The 16446-nt window shown below is 35.8% G+C and overlaps 3 protein-coding genes across 6 annotated transcripts; all 3 read right to left on the bottom strand.

Annotated features, from left to right (window-relative positions):
• Window positions 1–314: 314 nt before the first annotated feature.
• On the bottom strand, window positions 315–4987 carry LOC116130390 (probable apyrase 7). Of its 4 annotated transcripts, none has more exons than XM_031416139.1 (4): window positions 4853–4987; window positions 2398–4595; window positions 1200–1526; window positions 315–718 (listed from the first exon to the last, which is right to left on the bottom strand). In XM_031416139.1, exons 2-3 carry the CDS (start codon window positions 4397–4399, stop codon window positions 1222–1224), a joined length of 2307 nt encoding a protein of 768 aa, XP_031271999.1. In that variant the 5' UTR covers window positions 4400–4595; window positions 4853–4987; the 3' UTR covers window positions 315–718; window positions 1200–1221. The 4 variants fall into 4 exon arrangements, with proteins under 4 accessions (XP_031271999.1, XP_031272001.1, XP_031271998.1 ...); XM_031416141.1 differs by having other exon boundaries at window positions 2398–4356; XM_031416138.1 differs by lacking the exon at window positions 4853–4987 and having other exon boundaries at window positions 2398–4845.
• A 538-nt stretch (window positions 4988–5525) lies between these two features.
• On the bottom strand, window positions 5526–9651 carry LOC116130346 (WAT1-related protein At3g45870-like). Its single transcript, XM_031416096.1, has 7 exons — window positions 9261–9651; window positions 8578–8640; window positions 8374–8490; window positions 7962–8247; window positions 6871–7026; window positions 6024–6175; window positions 5526–5863 (listed from the first exon to the last, which is right to left on the bottom strand). Exons 1-7 carry the CDS (start codon window positions 9602–9604, stop codon window positions 5671–5673), a joined length of 1311 nt encoding a protein of 436 aa, XP_031271956.1. The 5' UTR covers window positions 9605–9651; the 3' UTR covers window positions 5526–5670.
• A 297-nt stretch (window positions 9652–9948) lies between these two features.
• Window positions 9949–15268, bottom strand: LOC116130401 (conserved oligomeric Golgi complex subunit 6). Its single transcript, XM_031416154.1, has 10 exons — window positions 14810–15268; window positions 14213–14360; window positions 14009–14116; window positions 13079–13146; window positions 12533–12656; window positions 12276–12422; window positions 11900–12163; window positions 11533–11817; window positions 11091–11237; window positions 9949–10697 (listed from the first exon to the last, which is right to left on the bottom strand). Exons 1-10 carry the CDS (start codon window positions 15079–15081, stop codon window positions 10176–10178), a joined length of 2085 nt encoding a protein of 694 aa, XP_031272014.1. The 5' UTR covers window positions 15082–15268; the 3' UTR covers window positions 9949–10175.
• Between the last annotated feature and the right edge of the window lie 1178 nt (window positions 15269–16446).

Below are 16446 nucleotides of genomic sequence, written 5' to 3'. Positions count from 1 at the left end.
TAATATTAGAAAGTGAGCTGGAGATCAACTTAAGTAATTACATAGCCATCATTCCATTTCAACTGATAAATGCATAAAACCGCATGTTAAGGGAAGAATTAACTTCGAAACTTCGAAAATAGTATCTTTCTTGTATTTCATAATGGTGTTGGTGAAAATGCAGCCTGAATAATCTTCAATAGAATACTATTACAATGCATCTTTCTGAAACAAAACTACCTCCAAATAAAAAGATGTCAATACAATGTATTGCAAGTATAATAAGTGGTTAAACTATCACCACACCTCACCAATTTGGGTAATCAATGATGGGGTAAAATTCTCAGTAAGTGACAACTAATTTTGGTCAAGTCTCTCCGACAATATCACCCGGACCGATGTCAAATAATTGGTCTAAGCTATCTTATAGACAGATGCATGCTTCATGAAAATAACTACATATTGTCATCAGCTGAGCTTTGTCCTGGTTAAAGTCATATATAAGAAGAAGCCGAACATGGAATAATTATTAGGTAGTGACTGAGGGCAGTAAACATTGCTTGGAATCTGAAAGAATGCAAGCTTTTGTTTTAATTGAGAATTTGCCAAGGATGCCTGAAATCCCTGCTGACCAAGATCTGTTCCAACATGATAAGACCAACTCATCATTCGCTCCATAATCATCTCCTTCTCATCAAACGCTGTAATGTGGGAAGATGTACAAAATGTGGTGGAATGCCTTACAGATCAAAATAAGAATGGAAGAAACATTCAATTTCTTTTGACATTACTTGTACAAGAGAGAAAAAAGAAATAATAACTGAATAATGCGTCTAATCATCCATGGTCATCAGAGTCATGTTTTTATTTTTTTCTTTTTTTCCTTTTTTCGTTAGAGTTTGCATTCAGGTGAGAGTTAAGAATATCGGATTTATTTAAAGTCTGATCCTTTGATATTTTGTAGGATCTATAATCATAAAATATCATTAATACTGTATAAATGTGCAAATTCTTCATTTTGTCTTAATATAATTATTATTAACACATCTGAAGCACAAGGTACCAAAGGATTAAAATCTGTGTTAATTTACTTTTCAATCGAATCTCTTTATGATACAAAAAGAATGCCTAGAATTGAATGGATAAAGCAAAACTGTAGATATTTATTTTAAAGTCCTCTTATAATGGAAAAATGTAATTTGGATAAGAAAAAACCATACCAAACTTCCGCAAGAGCATGTCCTAAACCTTTGCCATGTGTGTCTCAGCCAGTGAAGAATTAAGGTCTTCTCGAGATTGTGATCTCCTACTTTGAAGACGCATCTGACTTCTGTGAGGGGACCAGAAGGATCCCATGCTACTACTGTCAAATTGCATCTGCCCCAAGCTATTTGAAGAATAACTATGTGAAACACCACTAGTTGATGGGTACAAGGAAGACTCCATGAGCTCAATGGTGCTGCCACCAAGACCATGTCCCAAGCCAAATGCTCTTTGCTGGGAACTTGCAACTGTCGGACTCAGAGGCATCTTAACTCTGCCATCCCCTATAAAACCACAGTTGATAATGCCTTAGTAGATTGAACAAACAAAATAAGAACCAACAAGATAAAAAATCCAAACCAATAGAATAAGACTTCCTAACTAACTGGAAAGGAAAATGGTTTTAGAGAAAGAATGAGATTCACATAAGCAATGAAAGCATAGTTTTAATGATTTGGATCATGCAACATGGATTAAAAAACTAAGTCAGTAGGTAAGGTAGAAAAGAGGGACAAAACATACTCCAACAAACTGATTTAATATATAGATGAAACAGAAACAAAATACTAAATTAAAATGTAATATGGCTGTCAAAGCCTGTCGAATCACTCCAGCCTACTGCATATTGTAACTTTTCTATTGTAAAATGACATAATTCAAAGCTACTATAGAAGCTTCAACTTTTTTCAATTATATTCCAGTTCTAAAACATTAAAGTAGAAAATGCTTAATGATCAAATAAACACGATAATCATACTTTTTTATATTTTATTTAGTAAGCAGAGATCTTTATTTTAGAGTTTTAGGCTGGTGTTTTTGAGTTTTCAGTGTTTTCTAACATCTAACCACAATAATTTTGGTTTTTGTTTCAAGAATTCGTTGAATCTTGAACATCTCAATTCAACGATATTCCCACATTCAGATGACCGGATCTACCAAATGATCCCAGATAGAATCCCAATTTTAACAACCTTGATTGAATGAAAAAGATTTCCAGAGAGACTAATAAAACACTTTTAGACTTAGGAGAGACTTCTCCCTCTAACAGAAACAGATCAACAACAGAGAATAATAATAATATATAACCAGTAATTTCAAAACATGTAGCACAGTTTTACCGATATAAATGTCCACTAAAATCGTAGAAAAGCTTACCGGAGTTCATAGGACTCCAACGCTGGAACCGGAAAGGAGATGGAATATTGAGAACAGACGTAGTGGCTGTGCCATTATGCCTGAATAATGGGAGATATGTCCTCCGGAAAAATCTTGGCATCCAATTGTTGACACATGATAATGCACAAACCAGCAAAATCAGTGAAACTGAAACAACAGCAACGAGAATAATTGGATTTATCTTCATTTGGAGTATGTCATAACTGTGAATTCTCAATCTAGTAGAAAATGTCTTCCCAGCTTCCAACAGAGCAACCCCAAGGGTCCAAGTAATACTTCCAGAACCAACAATGATATGATCATCAGTGATGTGCAAACCCTCTCTTAATAATGAAACAACATATGGTGACCTAAAACAATACTGTTCAATAAAGGGCTGGGGAGGAACACTGTTTCTGGCAAGTTCCCAAGTTTTTTGACAGAACTCCCGACCCTTTTCCAGCACATCATCAAGTGCAGATTCAGAAGTCAAATTAAAAAACCGATACACAACAAAAAAGCCAGATATAGCATATAACTGGCCATTAGGGCGAGGCAAACCATCAATAAGAGCACAAGGTTGCAAATCACAATCCATTGCTGGGCTAAGATTCGACCATTCAGACAAATTAACAGCAATTTTTGCAAGTGCACTGCATTCTTCCCAGTTTGGAGCTCCAGTTAATAAAACAGAAATGCCTGACTTTCCTCCCTTACCCAAATTTTTCTCTCCAACTACAGGGTTTCCACTCTCTTGTTGATTGGAAACACAGCGAGAGCAGATGTATCGCTCCTTGTACCCAGACTGCAAGCAAGGGTGCTTAACTTCTATTTTACCATTAACTAAATCTCCATTTTTTATGTCCGGAATTCTTTTTACAAGTTTAGCTACAGACTTGTCAAATGCATCATTTAGACCATAGCCAGAAAGAGAGTAAGCACTGAGATGATGATTAACCGCACCAATCCTAAGGTTTAAGTTAGTCTCGTTATGCACTTGCTTCTCACTTTCAAATGTAACCTGCAATGACGACCCACCCAAGTCAAGTGCACCAAAAGTTGCCTTTTTGGGTATGGCCCCCAACATACCAGTGCGATAGTTCAAGGCTGTCCATCCGTAGTAAGCTTCTTCTGTGCCACTAATAATCTTAATCCATTCTCTCCGACGCAAGAAAGGTGAACTTTTTACTATGGACCAAGCATTCTCTAGTAGCCACTTAGAATCAGCTTTAGGCAGCCTCCGAACCCCAGCTGTTGCGTAGATGAAGAGAGAGGTAGTCTCATGTGCATGCTCAGGGATTTGTTTCTCTGCCCACTGTAAAAGTGGCTTTATAGCAGCCTTCAATCCAGATTTATTGTGCACCAACTTATCAAAACCCGGCTCAGTCTCCATTCGATCATAAGCACGCCCACTCTGTGAGCTAGGTTTCCTAGAAAGACCTTCTGTTAATGATTTCATGAAGATAGGGAAAGTGCCACCTTTATTGTGATCAATGGATGCCTCATAAACATAAGCTCGAGTTCCAGTACTTCCACAATCAAGCACAACATAGAATTTGGACCCTCCCTGATACAAATTAGAATAAATATACATTGAAACCATATACACTAAAAAAGCCAACAACAATAGGCTCAGTAAGATTAAGAACACTCGGACCCACTTCCTACGCATAAATGGAGTTCCACCAGACAATGCTTTCTCCTTCGAAAAACTTGAACTAAAATTTTCTCTTTGTAAGGAATTAAGTTGTTTTGAATACCTATCAATTCCAACACGAGGATCACCCTCCTCTGGATCAAGTCGACGATATGCTGAAAAATCTTGGAGCGACGATGAGAGTCGCAAATTATTCTTATTTCCAGGGTTAGAAAGGTCAAACCTATGAGCAGAACCGGTTTCGGGGGGCAATCCAGGCGACATATAAGGAACTGTAGAAGACTGTGCTGCCGAAATACGACCTGATGCAACAGAGATCAATTCTGCTAGTTTACTAAACACCATAACTTGCAGCAGAATTTGCTAATTTCGATAATTTAACATCCCACACTAATGTTAGTGTTGAAAAAACGAAATAGCTTAAGTGCCTCCTTTCAACATAGTATTCATAAAGGAAGGAACCAACACAAGTTAAAACGAAGTTTGCATAATGATTGGAATTGTGGGTAGAGAGCTGGTATCAAATATCAATTTAGAAATCCTGCAAGTAAAGATTTCACGACGAAATCTAATAAGTCCAACTACTGAGAAAACCGCAAGTAATATGAAATTAGGATCTTAAATTAACGAAAAAAAAAAAAAAGATTTTGGAAGATGGGTTGTGTTAGTTTTGAAGAGGTGAATAAAAAAAACAAGGGGAAGGACATTGTGATCTTGAGTTGAGATATATAATATACGTAAAAGGAGTAATACTAAAAATCCAAGAAAGAAGTTAGGGTTGAGAAAAGGAACACTTACAGTAAAAAAAGTGGGTGGGTGATCTATAAGTCCCTGAGATTTGTTAACAATCAGATCCAAACTAAAATGTGTGAATTGAGTCTGAGTCGACACAGGGACAGGGACAGGGACAGGGACAGACTCTTTTTACTAACAACTCACCCCCCGTTTTCCTTGTTTGTGAAATTCCTAATTCCTATATAATACTTATTATTATTGCCAATTGACCCGACCCATCACATCCCCATTTATATCGGGTTTGGGTTTATACTATTTGATTTTAAGCGATTTGCTCTTCAAACCATTGAATCCGTCCATTGAACTTTTATTATCTTTAGACCATGGATTTGATTAATCCAAAAATGTTACGTTTCCATTAAGAGAAAATATTACATACCATAATAACGTTTTACTTTTTAAAAATGAATCATAAGATTACCTTCCCAAATAGAGAGAAAATATTACATACCATAATAACGTTTTACTTTTAAAAATGAATCATAAGATTACCTTCCAAAATAGATAAGTACGATTCTCCCACAATGTCTACCCCTCCCTTTAATTTAGGCAACTTTTCTCCGTTCTAATATGATAGTTAAATGGACTTGTATGAGGCCAGTAGAGCAAAACTGTAGCCATGTGAAGAACAAAAATCCATCACAGGATGGCTTTATGAAGACGAGAAGGATGAATGTGACATAAGTAATCGCTGGAATATCCAAAGGAAAGGGAGACTGGAAAACTGTCCTTCCAAGAACTGCTATATTGTTCCAACAATATCAATAGTAACTGTCATCTATGACAATTAACTTTACATCAAATCTCATCATAGTTTTTGTCTAGTCTCTTGATTTTGGAGATAAAACATGTCCTCTCTGATGAGGAATCTTGTTACTTGATGCGTCTTTGTGAATGAGCGGTTCAGAAGGCCGACTAACATGAGCAATGAGCCCCTGAGCTGCTTGTTTTTCTATATAGGATGCCCAGGTGACCAAATACAGACCCGCAATAATTAGACATCCCCCTAAAACACTGTGTCCACAAGTCAAAAATACCAAGTAAGATCACACCATCTTTGATGATATCAACTCAAGGAAACAACACTTTCGCTTTCCATTGGATACATACAAAGAATATCAATGATCCGCAAACAAGTAAAATTGCACAAAATTGTTAGTAGTAGAAGTATTACCTTCCCAAATAAATAGGGCTTCCAAGGAAAATTCTTGACAGGAAGGCAGATGCTGCAGGTTGAAGTGGATTGTACAATGCAACCAAAGCTGGCCCCAAGATCTTATTGGACCATGTCAAGAGTCCATAATTGATAGCAGATGCAACAATTCCCTGAGAAAGCATGGAGCATTTTTCTTAACTATTCTTTTTTAAGACAAAAGCACAAGGTTCCCTTTACAATAGTTTCAAAGGTTATTCCAAGCCACCAAAATTTATGGAAAAACAAAGATCTGAAGAAATTTATGATTTCACTGATTAAGATGCTGTCAGCAATCTCTTGATTGAACAATTGGCAGGCCAAATTCAAGGGTGGATTCTTAAACCTTTATGATTGGAGAATAAATTAACACGACTGAAGGAACTTATCACTTCTAAATTAGCTGTTTCTGCTTCACTAAAGACAAAATTTAAGCCAAACAACGAAAATCCACCTGCAGCACTTATGATTAAGAAGCTGCATTATTTATGACTCTATAAACGCAAGTAACATGCAAAAAAACAAATAGGTACTCCTCAATAGAAAAAAAGAAGACAGATCATAGCTTTGCCTTGCATATAATAGAGATAGATCATTGCAATGTCATCACTATTTCATGAAGTGAGTTAGGCATTCCTCTCCTACTAACACAATCATCACCCCACTGATTCCTTCCAGTAAAACAACTAGCATTGTTATACATATACCCTGAAGATTAACAGTTACAACAAAACAACTTCTCATGAAATTATAACTAATAAAAAAGAGACAAAACTGACTAGCACTAAGTTAAGAAACAAGGTAAATGTAACTTCAATCCGAAACTTACCGCATAGATGACTGCAAACAGCTCAGACTGTGTCAAACTCCAGTCTGTTGATTCATTGGTCATAAAGAACGCTGTTATTACCATCAAAGCAGCACCAAAAACATATGAATATGCTGTGACAGACAGGCTGGCTGGATATTTCTTTAAAAGTGGTGCCTGAAATTTTTTCATAACAATAAATTGATCAGAAGAATATAATCTACAAGGAGATAGACCATTAAATCTAAAGTAATAAATTCAAAGTTAAGCTCCATGAAATACATAAGGCGATCAGCTTCTGTAATTACCTATTGAAACTTTTCATCAACAATCTCACCATATGTTTCTCATGATTTATTGGTTATCAGAAAGCTAAATCTAGTAATCATGTTAACCCTCAAGCAGAAGGGATCAGACTTTCTACATGCAACAAAAACGGCCTTAAATCTATTAAGGTTCTTAGATCAATTCCGATAAACTCTTAGTTTAACTAGGCTATCAACACAATCCCATACATAGAATACTGCTGTATAACAAAGGAGATATCCCAATACTTTTCTTTCTTGAACACTCTTAAACTTAAAAATCTGATGTCCAACCAAAACTCAATATATCATTAAGTCTTGCAAAGTTGGTGCTACATACCAATCAAAATTCCCTACATGCTTTAAAAGTTACTCTCCCCAATTAGTTTTGTCTAGGTAAGTTTAATATTCACTAAAAGCTCGCCATTCAAACCATCATCAAATTCTTGGAATGGTGTAACACATACATTGAATCCCCCAACATGGAGATGCTCTTTTATGATCAATCAGCTCCATATTCTGAATCCTTTCATATGCCATACATGAACTCTTACATAACTTACAACATGGTATGCAAAAAACAGATGGAAAAGTTTCATGAACATAAGCTAAGTTCTCATGTAGATAATGCTAAAGTGAGGCAATTACACGATTGTAAATAAGATACTAGACACATTTAGAAAAGTGAAAAATGCACAAAGAGCATCATCTAAGACTCTTAATGATAAAAATAATGCTCATCTCACTTATGTTTTTTGATTCAGCAATGAAGTCTCAATTGTAAAAATTAACTATACAATCCAGTACCTGAATGGCTAGAAAAGCAGCCATGCATATGCAATTCCCTATTAAGCATAAAACTCCAAGGTGCCACTGATCAAATCCAATCACCAGAAAACTGGACATGAACCATCCAGCAGGCTCTGGTTGACCCCTTGCACTTATTTCACTGTGCACTACAAATTCTTGGTTCTTATTTCCAAACAAAGCTGGACCACGGAATAGAACCATTAATATAGCACCAGAAACACAGACAAGGGTACCGCCAACCTTTGCTTGACCTTCGGTTTTGAGCAAATTTACTCTTTCTGTACTGCATGAACAAGTTCATACATATTATTGAACAAGCAACACCAACACTCTGCATACATGCATATAAACAGATAACAAGGGCACAAAATCAATTAAATTCAGGATAAGGTAGAAATTTGTCACTCACCCCATCATCACAGCAAAGAGAAACGTGAACACAGGAATTGCAGGTTGTGTGGCAGCAGCATAAGTTGGATTGGTGTAACTAAGACCAATAAGAAACAAAAGCTGGTTCCCAAATATCCTGATCAAAGATATAAATTAGCAACAGAACCAGATAGATCAGCCATGACCAGTCCAACAAGAATGAGTTTTACAAAATAGAGCTTACCCTGTTAACCCAAGAAAGAAGAATGACAAGAGGAAGCGTCTAGTCATAGGTTGACGGATTCTTCTATAAAGAGAAAAAAGAAAGAAACATTTCAAGTTAATGAGTTTATATATCATAAAGCATAACATATTAGTTGAAATAAAGTTGCAACCTTGAAGTATCTATTTGTACAACTAAACCTAAAGAAGGATATGTTAGGATACAGGCTTGAACAAGAAATAAGATGCTCATTGTACACAGTTCCAGGCTCTAAATCCGTTCTAATTTTCTAAGTCAGACATATTTAAGCATGGAACCACAAAATACATCTAGTAAACCACTTATCACCTAAAATGAGTAAAATATGATCATAAGTTGAGATAACGAAAGTTGAACCTTCACAAACAATCGAAGCCATAATATGGCATATGGGTATCAAAATTTAAAAACTGATCTATATTGGAATATGGATGCAACCAAAAAGATAAGATTTAGCAGGCAATGAATGTAATGAACTAGCACTATGATTGTTCGGTACTCAAAAGAATAGGAATCATAGTTAGCAATCGAAATTCAGACAATGATAATTGTACGTCAAACTAGGAAAAAAAATCGAAAATTGAAGACAAAAGGATGTAAGATATAGTTAGAACAATGCATGAAGATAAAAAAAAAAAAAAAAAGGAGAAGAAAAAGGAAAATACTTTTCACGAAAATAGGCAACGGGAGCAAGAATAGAGAGAGCAAGAAGATCACGATAAACACAAAAGACGAGCTGGTTGACTCCAACATTGAGGGCTACTTTGGTAATTACATGATAACCTCCGTAGAACAACTGAACCAAAGCCATGGCGCCATGTGCTCTCCATGTATCTTTGTCAGTTGAGGGAATTACAGTAGCAGTAGCAGCCATGGAATCTTGTTCCTGAGAAACGAAGAGAGAAGGGTTTCGTTTGGTGGGCAATAGTTGGTTGGTGAATTCGTATTGTGTCAAAAATAAGATATTATCAGCATCATAATGATCATTTGTGTGGGTTGTGCGCTTCATTTACAAGGGAACAAAGTTTTTTAAGGTAATATAGATTAAATATAATGCTGGCTTTGATCCTGATTTTGATATTTTTGTTGTTTTCTTCTGTTTCTCTCCTAAATGGGTCCCTGTTCTGTTCTGCACCGTCCCCGTCTCAGTTCATTTCTACATCAAGTATCGATTGGTAGATTGACAAATAAATTCGATTAAATTAATTAATAATTTCCCTAATTAAATTACTAATCAAAGCAAATTATTGTTAATCCTTCATCATTTTTGTTGTTGGCTTCGCGAATACAATGGGAATGTCAATTTAACTGTCTGTTTTCTAACACAAAACTGAAACAATGTTGGACGAGATGTGCATCAAAAACTGAAAATGAAATTCAAATCTCATATTTGTTTGTTCAATCACTCACGAAACAAAATACACAATTTCCTCTTTCATTGCACTTCACTTTAAAAGCAATTCATCTACGACTACATGCTATCAATGAATGTGTAAAGATGAAACAAACGAATACAACACATTTATATCCATTTAAAAAAGAAATGGTATTTTGTCGCTCCAAAAACAAATATTACAACTTTATATTCCTAAAATGGTCCTTATTTGAGGTGGAGGATGCCTTGCTAGTGACTTTGGATCTGGGTATCCATTCTCGGGAGCCATAATTGCCCTGTAAATTAGTTCATAAGCTTCGGCCAGTGACCTAGCCACCTTGATACAGGCTTCAGAACGCAATTTTGGAACCTGCATCAGCTCAAATTCAGGCAGAGAACTCTCGCTTCCCAAAATAAGCCCAAAGAAAGCCTTTAAACACTCCGAAAGAGATGCTGGAGAAGTGTCTTCTATCTCTGCCAATGGGGGCCCTGCTACTGTACTGCTGAACTCCTTGTTAAGAGAACCATGGAAGTGATGCATTTTCTGTGATAAGCCACATCTTCTTAAAATGGCATCAACTTCTTTATCCACAAGAACACGCATATGATTTTCAATCATTGATCCTAGGTTCTTCACATACTCGGCTGCAACCTCATGACCAAGTAATGGTTGTTGGATGGCACATAAGCAGTTGATAAGGAATATTTTGGAGGGAGTCTCATTATTCTGCATAAATTATCAAGGAGATTAGGATGCAAAATTATTCAGAAAATTTGCACAAAAATTACTGTTGTACATCAAGTTATTTCAGTTTACACAAAACATAAATTGCGATGCAGTCCTAATAATCAAAATATTGATTAGATTAGCTAAATATTGGTCCACTGCATCAGAAAATAGAAACCTTTTCTTGACTTCATTAGAGCATAATAAAAGGACCATTGCTTTCTTCCTAGACAAGATTTCTGCATATAATAACTTAAAATGTTTGTATTGGACATATCTACCAAAAAATGAACTGAGAAATAAATAACAATATGATCCAATTGGCACATAAATAAAGTTTTAAGTCTGACAAGCAAAAACATTAAGAGTAACCAGGGGAGCAGACGAGGAAACCTGCGTGGACAAGGTGGAGCTGCTATTGGACAAGATTGCATCAACCGAGGATTTACTAATTTGGCCCGAGTCAGAACTCATTCTACTTCTTCTTGATGAATGCCCAGCTCCCTTGGATTTGTGTGCCTCTGCTGCTTGTTCACACATCTATAACAATTGAAAGTAATGACTTTTATCTCATTAGTTAAATTTAAGAAACATGAAACTATTGCCATCCTTAACATAATGCACATTAGTATGGTTTAAAACCTGAATCAAGTTTGACATAGACTTGAATAATTAACCTGAAGTTTATCTAGAGCTTAAATATAAAAGGCTTGGAAAAATAACTTCTTCCCCAAATTCTATATGCAACATTTGGTTACACGACAAAAACCACAAGAAGAAGTAATCCCACAATATATAGTGCACTTTAAATTACTAAAATCAAACACAAACACACCTGGATGATAGGATCAAGTAAAGCAGATATCACCAGATCAAAATCAGGTTTTTTCGCAGAAGTGGGAACCATCATACTGTTATGGGTTTCAATTATCTCTAGCAGTATAGAGACTCCTTCCCTCACAGCTGGTGGTGGAGAAAGATCAACAGCTACAAGGGGTGGATACCGCAAAAGCTTTTCTCCTCGGCTTTTCAATATGTCAAAAAATGTTTTTTGGGTAGCATCCTTGAGCACCCAGAGTGTATTACAGAGAGCAGTCTCTCTCCCAAGTAAATCTGATATCTACACAACAAAGCAAAAGGTTAAATGTGAGACAGCATACAAAACAACTAGAAATACAAAAGAGGGATAGAGCTCAACTCACAGTGTAGCTATAAAACTCCAAGGTATTAAAGAGTTTATAAGAAATTATAAGACTAGGTTGTGACTGCAAAACTTGTTCAACTCTCACTTTAAATGGCCGGCAAACTCCTTCAAAAATTCTATCCAGAACAAATGTCAGGTCTGAATCAGTCTTTCCAGAATCATTCTCCAGGTTCTTAGAGAATCGGCTAGCAGTCACTCCAATATCTACTGTCGCATCTGGATCAAGTAACCCAAGGACAAGCTCCCGTTCAGATGCCAGTGCCTACATTGAAAGCAATAGAAATAATCAAAAATTTAATTTAATGTCGAAAAGATTTCAGCAAGATCAGAATACGAGATATAAAATACAACTAAAAGAGGTTTCTGTGAGCCACCTGATGTAACCACCCTAGCATGTCTCCTACATAACGTAAGGGATCATGAGCATGCACTTCAATCGGTCTTGGCAGTCCACCAGGTCCTCCGCGTGTAAGAGCACTTATAAATCTTCTAAATAATGCATTATGCCTCATATTTGCTACCTGTACAGGCAGTGAAGCGATACTCTTAAGACAAACTCCTATAAAGAACTACCAAGCATGTACCATGCTTCAGATATGTATCATTAAGCCTTAGGTTAGAATAGAATCACCTCTTCTGCACAATACTTGAAAAGGACAGGCCTTTCCTTGAGGCAGCAAACTGCTGTTTTCAAAAGCTCACCAACTTCAGGATTCTCAGTGTCACCCAACTTCCTACACTCTGCCTGAACCCACCTAGAAGAAAGGAATAAGATATATATTATCTAAACTGTTCAAGCACCATCCAAGTAACAAAATTCTGAATTAAAAAACACTGAGTTAAAGAGATGAACAGTTTTTTTTCTTTTCTCTCCAAAAGATAGAATCTATTAAAAGTTTATGAATAGTGTACAACAATAAGCTATCTACAGAGCTTTGTAAAAGACAGTATAAAAATATTTATGAATCATGCACAGAACTACTTGCATGATAATAAATTCCTCTATTTCGCTAAATAAAATCTACTGGCATCAATAAAGCATGAAACCAAAAATTTTTATAAAAGATCACAGTGTGCTTATTAGGATAGTACATAAACCAAATTTTTAAAGCCAATGGAAAAAACGATGTTACTTTATTCACCAAAGAAACTTCTCTAATAATCACATAGGCCTCACCTGCACAGGCGCTCATAGGCACCTTCTTGGTACACAGCCATCATATCCATCAGCTCCAAACCTGCACGCTGTGAGGACTCCTCAAGTGAATGATAATTCTTCTCATTTATTCAACAACCAGGAATTTAAATGGTGAAGACATGAAAGCACAGAGCAAATAACATAACTGTAAATACAACCAACATAACATATATACAAGCAGACAAGTACTTAATATTTCAACAACCAAGAATCTTAACAATTCCCATAAAAAATTATCAAGGTCAAGACTGGTTCTTCCAAGAAAAGAAGCATCCAAAGTAACATCATCTCAGACTCCAAGAGGGGTATATCATCATCAACCATCTAAAGCAAGGGAACTATTCAAACCACAGCATCTTTAGTTGTGTAACAGCAATATTGTAGAAATCTTTCGCATCACTACTCTCAGTATCTAATTCTTCAAGTTTTCAAAATCAAACAAACATCTTATAAAAATCTAGTCAAATCTCAAACCAAAGATCTCTTTTCTACACATCTAACTTCTAATATTGCTTAGGGGTTATGCATGATTGTTTTCTATTTCTATTTTCTATATTGCAAATCCAAAAACACATTAAAAATGCATTTGGTCTGGTAATTGTAAATGGGAGTTGAAAATTATAAATTAATTCTCAAAAAATTAGTGCTGAATTCGAAATTACTAAACAGTTTTAGTATTTGAAAAAAAAAAATTGAAAAAGAAATTTCTACATAATCAAATGGATTTCACTATTTTTTGTTTCAGAAAACTACTTTTAAAACACAGTACTGAACAAATTCTAAATTTTCAAAACACAAAATTCTATTTATCATTTTTAGTTACAGAACAGTTTTGCAACACTATACTGCACAGACCCTTACTTTACAAACATTTCCTACGTAGGAAAGAGAAAGACTTGGAGATTTTACCTGATGATGAGTCCTAAGCAGTACTTTGCAGTTAGCATGAATTTCTTGAACATGAGAAAGTGCCTTGAAGAAATTTTCATTTAAGTCCTCATCCCTCAGTGCATTTATCTACAGACGAATATGAATACAGTAACTTGAGTTGAATTTGGACCATAATGGAACAAAAGCATATATTAATTCAAAACTAAAGGCTTAAACTCAAACCTCTTCATCAGAGAGCTGATAATCACGAAGAAAGCAAGAAACAATCTCTTGTCTTTGTGTATTAACTTCAAGATCTCGTTTGAGTCTCTCCGTGGTTTCAATGATATTCCCGGTGGTAGCATTACAACTATTCAAAGCCTTTTCAATCCTGCCAAGTACAAGATTCATTAAATATCATTGTTGCTGTACAATAATTCAAGATGAACATGGAATAATATTATAGGATCAATATTTCGTAAATATGTAAGAATGCATGACAGCAATTAACACAAAAAGTGCCAGGATTGTCCTAAGTATTTCCAATTTCTTAGAATTCTCCCTATTCCCCCTCTATTCTCACTGGGTGTGTTTCTTTTTGTTAGATTTTCTTTCATTTCCTCACCAAACAAACACTCCTAATTGGTAAAATATACAATAGATCTTCATATCCTTTAATTAGGTCCAAACTAACCAAAACAAAGTAGGTTTCGAATAAGCAATTGACAAGTGAACTTTAAAATTCGATCTCTATGAGAGGTTTCATATAATTATAAATGAAAGTGCCAAGTCTTAAGCTAGAAAATGAAATGATAGTAAGTAACGTAAAATGAATGAGACCTGTCACAGCATTGAGCAAGCTCATTAACCTCCTCCTCAACGCGATCCAAGGCTTGTTGAGCGCCATGGGAAGCTTGAAGAAAATCGAGATTGATGGAAAGAGAGCGCTTTTCAATAGTGGATCTGAGGTTGCGACGAGTCTGTGGAGTGTTATCAGTATAGAAAGTTGAGAGTGTTTTGAGAGAAGACAGTAGATCTGGAGTTTCTGTTCTTGATTCCAATACTTTTTTCAGCTTCCGAGACAGCCCCGGCGCCAATCCCACCGTCCCCATTCTCTCCCTCCCTCTGTGATCTCCTCTTCTCCTCTCTTCTTTTCTCTATTTACTTGTCTGTTATTTTCAAACGCCGGACTGGATTCATCAATTCAGTAACAACAATTTGGGCCTTACAATTTCATGACGGGTTAAAAATAATTAAAATTTAAAACAAAATGTTAAAAATGGGAGACAATGAGAATTCCCAAACTATTGCGGTATATGAGGCACATATTAAGACTCAGAGGAAGATCATAGAATTAACCATTTCATACCACGTCATGGGTTCAATTGGGCCTTATAATTTCATAACACGTAATGGGTTGGGTTCAACTGATTTCCAGCCCACGGAAACAATACAAGAGCTGGGAGGAAGGAGCATGTAAAACAGGAGAGGTTTATTTTTAGTATTAATTTCAGAGAGAAAATCAGTTTCCCCTCGAGGCTCGACGTTTTCATTTGTGGGAAACTATACAGATTTTGTCAAAGTGCCCCCAACAGTTTCAAAATTTTGTCTTAAATGAGGACCAAAACTTGACATGGTCTAAACTCCCATTAACTATTCATTCAGAAATCGAGTAAAAAATGATATTAACCTTTTTCTTTTTCTTTTTTTTATGTGTATGGGTATGATAATTAAATATTTTGAATAGTGAGATGTCAAAAATACATTTTTTGACTATTTATTAAAAAAAAAAAAAAAAGATGTAAACATCGTCAAGAATTATGTTTGCAAGATCTTGGGTTAGTTCTAATGTTATTTGTCACGACCCATACAATATGCAAAACTATGTGTCATTTCATCTTTCATAAAACATAAACTACCCAATTATTTGATAATCATGGTTTTAAAACTCAGTCTAGAGACACTCTAAACTTGGTTTCAGCTATTGGCCCGAATTGACTCGCGATTGAACTAATGGGAACAATATCGAACCCGCTTCAACCTTCGGGTCAACAAACCGGTGGCTAAACGGGGTTATTGCAAATTTTCATTTTCCAATTTTAATTTTCAAATGAAATCCCTAATTTACTTTTCACTCTTTGCTTCGCAACTCTAAACCAAATGTTGCCACCACAGCCACACTTCACTCTTCACTCTGCAACTCTACAATGTCGCCACTCCTTCATCTCTCGTTCAACCTTTATCTCCTCTTCGTGATGATTCCCCTAGTTTGTGGTGGGTTTTGTTATGGCCTATGGTGGTGTTTTGTGGTGGATTAGGGTTTTCATGGTGGCCTGGTGGTAGTTTGTCCAGCGTTGGGCTGGTTTGGGATGGATTGCAGTTTTAGTGGCTAAGGTTTCTTAGCTAGATAGCAGGAGTGTGTTTGTTGGATTTCAAACTTGTAGGGATTGATGATTATTTCTCAAAGCTATGTTTGT

Source organism: Pistacia vera, unplaced genomic scaffold (genome assembly GCF_008641045.1).
Source record: "Pistacia vera cultivar Batoury unplaced genomic scaffold, PisVer_v2 Contig22, whole genome shotgun sequence".
Taxonomy (NCBI): Eukaryota; Viridiplantae; Streptophyta; class Magnoliopsida; order Sapindales; family Anacardiaceae; genus Pistacia; species Pistacia vera.
Note: the sequence above shows the minus strand (reverse complement) of the source record. Positions and strands in the feature narration are given on the sequence as shown.

Bases quoted from the DNA above. Each gene is read 5' to 3' on its own strand.
- LOC116130346 (XM_031416096.1), bottom strand. From the start codon at position 9,604: ATGAAGCGCACAACCCACACAAATGATCATTATGATGCTGATAATATC. The intron at 8,491-8,577 runs GTAAGCTCTATT...ATCTTTGATCAG, and splicing joins TTCTTTCTTGGGTTAACAGG to GATATTTGGGAACCAGCTTT. The intron at 7,027-7,961 runs GTACTGGATTGT...AAAAAATTTCAG, and splicing joins CTGCTTTTCTAGCCATTCAG to GCACCACTTTTAAAGAAATA.
- LOC116130401 (XM_031416154.1), bottom strand. From the start codon at position 15,081: ATGGGGACGGTGGGATTGGCGCCGGGGCTGTCTCGGAAGCTGAAAAAA. The intron at 13,147-14,008 runs GTAAAATCTCCA...GAGTCCTCACAG, and splicing joins TGCTTAGGACTCATCATCAG to CGTGCAGGTTTGGAGCTGAT. The intron at 12,423-12,532 runs GTGATTCTATTC...CTGCCTGTACAG, and splicing joins TCAAGTATTGTGCAGAAGAG to GTAGCAAATATGAGGCATAA.
- LOC116130390 (XM_031416139.1), bottom strand. From the start codon at position 4,399: ATGGTGTTTAGTAAACTAGCAGAATTGATCTCTGTTGCATCAGGTCGT. The intron at 1,527-2,397 runs GTAAGCTTTTCT...GTGGTTTTATAG, and splicing joins TTGGAGTCCTATGAACTCCG to GGGATGGCAGAGTTAAGATG.